This window comes from Musa acuminata, chromosome BXJ1-5, assembly GCF_036884655.1.
Source record: "Musa acuminata AAA Group cultivar baxijiao chromosome BXJ1-5, Cavendish_Baxijiao_AAA, whole genome shotgun sequence".
In the NCBI taxonomy this organism is placed as follows: domain Eukaryota; kingdom Viridiplantae; phylum Streptophyta; class Magnoliopsida; order Zingiberales; family Musaceae; genus Musa; species Musa acuminata.
In genome coordinates, this window is record NC_088331.1 from 7600691 (window position 1) to 7611722 (window position 11032).

Consider the following 11032-nt stretch of genomic DNA (forward strand, 5'->3'; position numbering starts at 1 on the left):
CCAAAGATCCTGTGCACTGCAGCAAACTTCTCTGGCTCTGTTGATGGGAAGTAAGGGATAAAGATGCAGTCATCGGAGCAGCGCCTGCGTAGTTGCTTGCATGCTGCACATGGAGCTCTGGAACGAGACCTCGATCCTTCACCTCTGCCAACTTGTGATGAGGGGACTGATCTACATATGAAGATGCTGCAGCTGGATACAAGAACCCTGAAACTGCTGGATTCAATGGATTACAATAATGAAGATCCAACTGGAGAAGCTTTTTGGGCTGTCATATCAAACTCATGGAGGAAGCTAATGAAAACCACAGTATGTTCCAACTGCCTGATTTCAACAGAGAAATATACAGGAATGATCTTTATCTTTTCTAAACATCTCTTATTCTTACTAATTATCATAGCTCTGATTTTTGTGATGACACAAACTACTATTCTGATAAAATAAATAAATAAATAAAGTTGATTTTTTTTTCTTTCCAGATGAGAAAGTGAATGTTGGACTGCTTAGATGCAAACATGTTACAGTTTGCTTAGGTGTTCTCATTCACTGGCTTACTGTGTTGATATCTCATTAGACACAAGACAACAAACCTGCAAGATTTAGTAATATTCTTTCACATATACAAGAACATAAGTTCAGCAAAGGATGCATGATGAGCTGCTACTGACAGAAAAGTATGATGACTGCATGTAGATAAAACAAATCTGCATCATTTTAGTAAAAATTTAGCAGAAGGCATCTTCTATGAAAGTAATGACAGATAAAAGAAGATGATACTATTGGTTGAGATGGTCAACATCTGATGCTGGCTTCTTATATCAGAAATCACTGTCAAGTACAGAAAACAGAAAAAAGAACTATCATGGCATGTCACGAGTGTATGCATTGCACTCCAATGTCAAATTTGGCATGGATTAAATAGTTAAAATATGATATTGGAAAAGCCAAGACAATCATGTAGAACTTGCCAAATTAACTAGCAATGAGGTCTGTGATAGTTGCCTAATATTGCTTATTTAATCTAAATTAGCAGAGAACGAAAGCAGGCAAATGACATGAAAAATCTCATGACCACATATTCATGGCTTTTACAAATGATGTGCATTAAACCACAATAGGCACACCATCAAGCAATAAATGCATGAAACTTCTGATATGAAATAACTGTTCTCCTTTTCTGTTTTCAATCTCTATTCAATCACTGTCACAGATCAACTGATAAAGGAAAAAAAGTCCTACAAGAAAATTTTGTATAAAAAGGTTATTTTCTCATTTAAACTTCAACTGTACAGTAAGATTGCCTCCAAACTATGATGCTACTGCGAGCTCTGCCCATGCCAAAGGATATTCCTTGAGCATGGCAGTAACCGTGACGTCGATACCATCTTCCAACAGAGCAGCTATTATCTGCATCGATGGCCTCTTTGATGGTTCGGGTTCAAGGCAAAGACTTATCACATTGCATATTATCGCCAGGTCTTCAGGCTTGACCTTTTTGAGCTGAGGGTCTACTAGCTTGCCTCTTTCTTCTGGATTGTCTAAGTACTTCATAGCCTACAGAACAAGGGACAATACTGCATATTAGCTTCTTTATAGCTCATTACACAAACCAGATGAAGAAAGAAAACACAATAGTATTATGTAGACAATATGCCCTTAGTTATCCAGAATTAACAGTGCTGAAAGACCTGGGAGGCTATTAAACACGACAAAATACTAGCTTAAGAATCAAGAGAGCAATAGACTAGAGTGGAGGGTATATACAATCAAATAAAGAAATGTCAACATTTTTAGTGAACATGATTTTACAAATTCTATTTTTTAGATGCTGCTAACCAGATCCAAGCATCAAGTATTAGAAGCTAAAGAACATAACTAAAAGAAAGAATGACACTCGTGGACATAACTCCAACATGTCAGCTACTGTGTTAACACTGTTAGTCTATGTGGCAAGTTCCAGATCTCATATTGTCCACAAGTGTTAAAATCAGACCACAGTGATATGCACTAATATGCTATACATGAAGTTGGTAAGCAATTGATCATTTGACCATGGCAAAATCTAGTCTAATTTGAATGATAAAGTGTTGAAGATAAAGGTTTTGCACATTAGCAAAGAGCCAACATATAGATTAATTATTTTTGCAATATCTTTATCAAGCATTCATGGTTCTGACTTGGACCACTTCCATTTGACAAAGTCCCCAGGGAACTGTTGCACATGTCAAATTCAGAAATATGAACCGAGTGACCAAATATTGAATTCTCAAGCCAGTATGATCGTTCCTTTCATTTATATTCCTATTTTTTTATTCATTCCTTTCTATTTGCATGCTTGTGTAATCATGGATGCAGTGAAGTGAACATAGCCTATGTGCAATCACAGTTGATAACTGACTATATTGCATTCGATGCTTTTTAAAGCGTCAAATGCACCAGATGCATTTGAACTTTTCAGTTAAATGCTTTTGCTATCAGATAAATAAGCATTCAGTTCAAATGAAAATTTTAGATGTTTTTTCAAGTGTTTTCTTTTCCTGCAAAAAAGGATCAAGCCATGTCGGTTCCATGAAAACAATTGATTCATGATTGTTGCATGAGACACCAGCATATTCTCCTTACCCAATCCAACAAGGAACCTCTTTCTTTGCAGTATGCTGGTCTTCCACTTATTAATTCTAGTAAAATTACCCCAAACGCATATATATTCCCCTGGACATCCAAAAACTGGCTTTTAAGAGAATCCACAGAGCCATTTAGTGAACCTCCACTCGTGACATATCCAGAATGCGTTCTTGATTTCAAGAAAATGTTCTTCCATCTCTCAAAATCAACCAACTGCACGTGCAAAGAGAAAAGTTAGCTAGCTTAATAAATTCATCCAACAATAACCTATATGCCCATATGTGATGAGGGAAGTCAAACATGTTCGATGATTCTTAAACCATCTGACAAGTAGCAGAAATTTTTGTGGTCGAACCAGCTATCAGAGTACAGATGTACCACACTTGTAAAGATAGAATCAGTGATGGATTATCTGAGTCCCTATATTTACATAACAAGGACAATCTTTCAATTCAATTAAAAAAGAAATTATCATGGTCAATCACAAAAATCTGAATCTAGTATCAAAATGCACAAATTGTTGCCACTACTATCCCTAAGCTTTGGCAACAGCTTGACATCAAATTTCTTGTATCTAACACTGTAAACAGAACACAACATTTCAACAACATGTGGTTGAGTCAGCTGTAAGCCAAGTCAAAGTAACAGGGATCATAAGAAATTGATTTTCAATGTAAATCAATTTTAAGAATCAAGTTCAAAAGCAGTACTGAGTAGATTACTAATTCAATATATTTGTCTTCTCACAACTAAGTTCCACCTCATCCACCAAACACTCTCAGACCAGCATGGGATGGTTTCATTAGAACACCATAATTATAATTACGACATATTGTGGTCAGCATGGTTGAATCACTTGAGTTATATGGTAAGAAAAACAACATGCACAAGTGAGAGAAGAAGGGAAAAGGAAAACAATACAATATGATGCCTGGATCTTCACTGAGTGGCCTCAGCAATTAGAGCAAAAAATAAGTTAGGTTTCTACCATCCTACGAAAGTTTGTGGAGAATAACTGCTTCAGAGTCAAACTCCAAAACTTGTTCAAGTTGATGCAAGGACTCTTTTTGTACACTCAGCAGCTTTTGTTATTGTAGAACTAATGAAGTTTCTAAATGCCTACCACAGTGAAGAGTATTAATACAATTCATGCACATGTTAAAGGTGGGTATAACCAAGGTTCCGAATATCGTACCATGTCGGTATACTGATCAGCTATCAGTATAATACGTACCGAGCTGTACCGAGCAGACCGACACATAGTATACTAACATGTACCGCTTGTAACAGTCCTCTATCGAACCAATACATACCGCCCATACCAAGTGATACGGTATGGTATTGCAAACCATGAGTATAACGTTTACCAGTCTATCCAAAAATGTTCTCATTACACTGCTACACTGGTAAGAGTCAAATCCTACAAGTTTCAAAGACAGTGAATTTACTGAAAGATCCATTGCCCAAAAAGGTATACAGGAGTACTTGAGGGTATCAACTATCCACATAAACCCAATGAAACAGCAACTTATTTGTTAAGAGAGTGGATATGTAACTTAATTGATCAGTTAAAAAACATACATCTATTTATATATAAATAAAATTTATCTAATTCAGGCAACAACTAAAATGGCAACTTGATTCCAGCCCATTATATAGATGCATCATGTCAGAATCTCAGATTAAAATCTGACAAAAATCCGTATTTCAAAATTTAAGATATTTCACTTTTCTCTTTGAAAACTCGTGTATTATTAACTAGTAATTTTTAAAAAAAAATTAAAAAATGATAAATACCTTAGGAGAAAAATCTTCAGTGAGGTATACTGTACTGGAAGTTAATTCTGCTATTGTGAATGGAGGCTGAAGTTCGGTATGTAAATATCTTAGTCCACGAGCAATACCAATGGCAATTTTTGTGCGTCTGAGCCAAGATAACTGGCACCCATCACCATCTAAGGAGAAACAAAAGTATATATTTAACATCCAAATCATGTTAAGGTAATGAATCTAGGAAATATAATTAAGTTGATCTTCTCAACTCACAATGAATATGCTCATACAGTGTTCCATTTGATGCATATTCAAAGACGAGCATTCTAGAAAATGGGTCACCTTCTTGGCAGTAACCAAGAAATTTCGCTGTGTTCTCATGAATTATTTTAGACTGAGTTGCAACCTGAAGAATACAATGGTAATTCAGAATAATTACTTTACATTCTGGAGTTCAAAGCTTTCCTTTGTTAGAATATACCTCAGTTTCAAAGTAAAGCTCATGAGAGCTAGTCCACTGGTCTCCTGAAATACAAAGTGATATTACAGCGATTTCAGGCCCATTCTTCATAGTGCCTTTGTAAACTAGATTATACAGAGAAGATCCAATTACGTTACTAAAATCCTCACAAGCTGCCTCAATTTCTTGGTAGCTTATTCTCAAAACATTTTTCAACAAGTCAGGATCTGCATAAACAAATATCATCCACCATCATGGTATATTCATTTTATCTCAATGCAAATAACAAAGAATAACAACACTGAACAAGTAGAACACAGATTCTAACCAATTGATAATGCTGTGTGGTCATTCCAACTTGGGATTTTTCTCCATGAGAGAAGATAAGATTTTCTTTTGCATCTGTTACAGGCAGTGGCCATGCATGTAATCAGGAAAACAAGAACAAGAACTCCAGTAGCAATTTCCAGAATCAGAAGCCAAAACGGTTGTGAAGGTTTCTTGTGCTTAAGCCTCTCAGGGTAATTCCTTTTAGAATCTCCGTCTGAGTCCAGGATATTCACTGAGCTACCTAATATGAAAAACAGCAATTCATCAACTAAACGCATTTTGTCACAACAGAGCTATTGACTGGTTAGGAACTTATCAAAATACTCGAGATGCAGAAATTTGCATGCTGACACACAAAGACACATAGTCTAGCATGTTAGGTGTAAAAAACCATTTAGGAAATGACTAAACGATGAGCAAATTCTAGTGCCAAAATTGACAGACACAGACACAGTCCATTTAGGTGTAAAAACCATTTAGGAAATGACAAAGACAAATTCTAGTGATCTGAGGCTCCAACTTATTAGGTCAGTATATTAATTCTAGTGCCAAATTCTATAAATGTTATGGTTTTAATTCAGGAAATTTAAGTATCCAAGACGAGTTAAAATTTTAAAGTCGTGTCTACTTGAGATGCATTTCTTTTGGAAAAGAAGATAGAAGGACATCACTATCATATGCATTTCAAGAGATTGAAATGGAAAAAGAGTACTGGCCAAGAACCTGTTACTGGCTGATCAGGGCCTCATGCACAGGCATTCTAAAACATAAAATGAGTTGTGCAAGAAAGATGTTGGCAATAAAATTATAAGAAATAAACAAAAGAACAATAAAGTTAAAAAAAAAAAAACATCTGGCATTGATCTAGGTAGATTTTGTATAAAATACTATATGTAGAGCGAGGATAAGAAAGGTAATGAGCATGCTGCATAACTTTGTTATAGAGCAAACATTAATAAGTTTCTCATCAAGATTTTCTTTTCAGTTTACTCTAAATCATGCTTTATCTTGTATGGAATTTTACGGAAGAACTTTTAGTAACTGTTTTGTCCCCAAAGTGGTTATGTTCACCTCCATGGAAACTTTTTTTCAGTCGAAGGGTCTAAAATTTAAAACCTACATTGTTGAGCAGATCGCTGAAAGACAGAGCCATCAACATCAAAGCAATTTCCTTGAAAATTTGATCTGCAGAAAGAATAGAAAAGAACAGATCAAGTTGACATAAATAATTTGAAGGAAATAACTGATAATCCATGACTGTGGACCTTGGAAGATAGTCCAGGCAAGAGGGAATTTTGCCGACCAAAAAGTTGTATGAGAAATCTCCAACTCCTAAGTGAGTTAATTGGCATAAACCTGAGCCCTTTTCCTGAGAAGCAAGCCTAAACAAAGAAGTTATCAAGTAGCCATCAAAATTTTTCCAAATATAAATGAATGAGACATCAGCTGGAATCCAATTAAAAAACTGAGCTTCACATTAATCCAAGGTTCAAAACCAAAAGAACTCTGAACTCTGAACAGTCAAAAAATGTTTGTTGAAATGAAAAATGTAGGTATCATGCCTCTAGGAAAATGAGACAAGCTACATTTTCTTATTATATCACATAGATTATATCTCATTTAATTAAGGTCATACTTTTAACATGTCAAGATTTTGGATATATAAGCAAACAATTATTTGAAATTTGGCATTGTACCAATGGCAGACACCGTGCCATTGTGGTTAGTACAGGCTAGTAATACAGAAAGTGAAATCTTGCTAACAGTAAAATTTTGGTTGTAGTCTGTTGTAATTCCAAACTAGTATAATGTATTTCTTTCATCTATAATTAAAGATTTATGTAGCCTTGACTATTCTGTGTTTAGACAGTCAATCAGTCTACCAATCAAAGCCACTTTGTCAGTTCCAAATACCGTCAATATCTTGTAGTCATGATGCCATCACTCCCTTCATTTGCATAACATTCCCCTCATCATAATGCAATTAGCAACTCATGTCCTCTGCTTAAACTTTCGATGCTGCAATTATCACAAAATTTCAAGCTTTCCTTTTCATTTATTTTGGGTGAAAATCTTTTAGAAGAAAGTTTAAGGTTCATTGTTACTTAACATATTCGTTTTGTTCAATTATGAGTATTAAGCTATTAAGGCTTATAAACATGTCATTCTCTAGAAAAAGTCTCACAACCAGCTTCATATCCATCCCTTTGTACTAATCCAGACCATCATCAATTTTCATTATGGGCTTACTGGGGCATCATAGTCACCCCCACCCAAAGGCTTCATATGCACATTAATATGAAACACAATCCAAAATTATAACCTAGTAGGCAACATGTGAAGCTCATGGTGAAGTGGTAACTCTACAATATTATGTGCCTCTTGCACCGTCCAATAGTGACTCAAAACTCCATGTTGATATATGCTTCTTGTACCGTCCAAGAGTAGTTCTTACTTGGACAATTTCACTATACCTGTAGTACTAGGTTTTCTCTAATACCAATTCTCACAAACCAACTTGATGGTCTCATCGACATAGCAATACAATATAATCGGCTTTTGACCACATGGACCAAAATTTTATTAGAAACAAACACATCCAGTCTTATATACCCATCAGAAATCATTTTCAATTCAATATGGAAAAGATTAGATGGAGCCATCATTGGACTGTGGACTTCATATGCTGCATGTAAGGTATTTTGTACTGTTTTGGGTCTGAGAATGTCAGGACTTTTAAGTAAGAGAGATTGTGTATCCAGTATTCCCACACAGGTAGTTCTTGATGAGATGATTTTGTACGTAAGAGGTCTATTGCAAATAAACAGAAATTGAGAATTTTAGCTACAGGATTTTACGCCTATAATATACAAACTAATAGGTCACTAGTTTTATTTAGTCTAGGCCATGATATCATATCCTGAAAAATATAATATTTTATGAGAACTATGATTCAAATAAATACATCTTCTTTACATTCTTAATTATGTATTTAAATGGCAATATATAGAGCTTCATTCTTTAAATTAAAAGACCAAGCAAATGGCAATGGGAGGAACACCTACGCTTGAAACTGAGCTGCGGATCTCAAAATGCAACATTTCATAAAATATCTCAAAATATAGTACAAGAATTCATCACTTACATGTTTGAAACATTGCTCGCAGGAATAACTCCACTGAGCTTGTTCCTATCTAACCGCAACTCAAATAGTTTAGTCAAATCTCCGAGCTCCGGGGGTATATAACCATTCAATCTATTAGAATGAAGATCTCTATACATGATACAACACCAGAATAAATTAGAGAAATAAGGAAATAGTATAAATGTAGTAGTCAGACTAAATTTTTGCAGAGAATTTACTTCATACATTTTTGTAATGCTGGTCAAATTTCCAATTTCTGGAGGAATGGGTCCTGAGAGTTCATTTACACTCAAATTCAACATAATAAGGTTTGTTAATGTGCTTAGTTGATATGGTATGGTTCCCATAAGCAAGTTGTTATCCAAAACTCTGCACAAGGGCGAGAAATCACAGGTAGCCATCAAAATTTTGCATAATTCCCGAATGTATTGTTTCCAGACAAAAGTAAGTAGCAAAAGGAAACACATACAATTCTTGCAACCATTGCAGCGAGCCAAGCTGCGGAGCTAGAAATCCTTTCAAAGACGAAGAGGAGAGGTTTCTGCAAATCCAGGTCAAAATTGACACTACAATAGGCAAGGTTTAAAGACACCGAATGATTGAAGACTTATCAAGTGCATATACGCTTGCAAAAGTACAAGTTTTGCTGCTGAATTTGATTCTGACTTCCTGGTACTTCTTACATGGAAATCACAATATTCTGAGGAGGGCTTGAGCATTTGATGCCAGTCCAGTTGCAAGGATTTAGATCGTGGGGATTCCAGTCAGACAACCTCGAGAGGGGGTCTTCATATATGGCTTTCCTGAAAGCTTCGAGAGCAGTAACTGTAAAGGTTTCCAAGAACTCCATTAGCAAAGGAATTTCCAACCTCAAAAATTCTTCTCAAGATTGGATTTTGATGCCATATTTCCGAACCCCAATTGCAAATCTTCAAGCAAATCGAGACACACCAATACAAAAGCTCCGCCTAAAAGCACAAAAGAAGGGTAAACAAAGGAGCGTACCCTCATCAGCAAACGACCCCGTAGGCAGGAAGAGAAACCCCGATGCGAAAGCAAGAAAAGGAAGCAGCTCTCGATACCCAACCAATCTCACCATATTTTGTTGCCGTCAACCTTAAAATCTCCGAAAGATCAACACCTGAACCTTGTCAGGAGAGAACAAAAAGAGACAATGAAGAGGGGACTAGCACCTCAGATGAAACCAGAGAGGAGAGGAACTCCGGTGCGAGAGGAGCGACACATGAGACGAGACATTTCTTCAAGAAAAGTAGATGGTGGAAGAGGTAAAAAGAGAAGACCTGCGTGAGGGGGGGAGTTGGTAGGGAAGCGAAAGTGCAAGATAAAGATATATGGGAGGAAGGGAGTGTGACTCTGGACTGTCGAATGTTTTGCTGGTCCCAAGAAAGATTAAACCTTGCTGGGGGAGAGCAAAGACCAGCCTCGGGTCAAACACATTCAAGAAGTGCTCAGAAAGACCTGCCATGGAAGATCCATGTCTTGGCTATCGTTGGCTCTGAGATTCTCTGGTGGATCCTGTTGAGTTACATTTCCTTCTTCACATGTAGTATCATCCACTGATGTTGAAGCTCTTCTTTGACGGACACTGTATACTGATTAAGGTCATAACTTCTTGGATAGCAAGCATTCCATCATATGCAATAGCATGAGAAGAAGAATGACTGAGAAAACACGATGCCATGCTTATATCTAGGCTCTTGTTCACTCCTTGGATTCTGTGTAGGTATTTTGCGTCGCTGCACAATGATCTCAAACATCTGTTGTGTCACCTAGTAAGTGTTGTCTGTGTCCTGAAGGAGATTGTAGATGAACTTGGTAGGTAGCGATTGTAGTGACCACTGTCTTCACCATATCAGCTTTACTGAAACCTCTTGCTCGAAGGCTGAAGCTTCTCATGGCTTGGAAGAACCATGAGCAGTCTCTTGCTTGTTTCCTTGCCAGACACATCAATGACCATTAGAGACAACTCAGGCCTCAGACTGTTAGCTTGATGGAACAACAAGAAGAAACCTACTGTTGGAGTCATTATATGGTAATTAAGTGCCTTCAATGCTCTGATTCAACTGATCATATCTTATGAATGAGTAAATACCCCAACCTTAAAAGCAAGAAAATTGGAAAGTCAAAGTAAAAGAGAAAAAGCAGGAGGAGATTTCTGAAAGTAACCAATGACCATTTCAGACAGTTCATAAACTAGTAAGACTGATACTTCAACCTGGTAGGCCAGTTTGACATCACAAGCGCATCAATCTTCATCATTAATAGTCTTGTTCAATGATATGAGAATCCATCACCTTTCACCATAAAAGCTGACATCTCATCCAGCCAGTCTCCGGCAGAACTGTTGGATAATGATGAGAGAGAGTCCCACATGCCACTTACTTCTCTCCAACCAGAGTGAATCGAGAAAGATGTACAAGGAAATATCCTTTCAGATGGAGCAAGATGAGATCTGAACCTCGTGAATGAGTCAGAATGTCTTCTGAACCTCGTGAATGACTGCAAAGACACATGTCACTGGGCTCAAACTTCTGCAGGAACAGTTCGGTGCTAAGATTCGTATCCCTGTTACCCTTGATTCAGGTTTAAACATGCACTCCCTGTTGGATACTTCCAAGCATAACACTTCAAAGAGTGAAAAAGCCTGGACAGGATTCAATGAAAGGTCAGCAAACTTG

The 11032-nt window shown here is 36.8% G+C and overlaps 1 protein-coding gene across 1 annotated transcript; it reads right to left on the reverse strand.

The window, feature by feature from the left end:
- Positions 1-1156: 1156 nt before the first annotated feature.
- LOC135673499 (probable LRR receptor-like serine/threonine-protein kinase At1g63430) lies at positions 1157-10241 on the reverse strand. The gene is made up of 14 exons (XM_065182511.1): positions 9527-10241; positions 9339-9449; positions 9017-9158; positions 8803-8874; positions 8559-8702; positions 8334-8462; positions 6454-6570; positions 6305-6373; positions 5187-5425; positions 4880-5085; positions 4672-4804; positions 4423-4580; positions 2623-2838; positions 1157-1554 (listed from the first exon to the last, which is right to left on the reverse strand). Exons 2-14 carry the CDS (start codon positions 9430-9432, stop codon positions 1309-1311), a joined length of 1965 nt encoding a protein of 654 aa, XP_065038583.1. The 5' UTR covers positions 9433-9449; positions 9527-10241; the 3' UTR covers positions 1157-1308.
- Between the last annotated feature and the right edge of the window lie 791 nt (positions 10242-11032).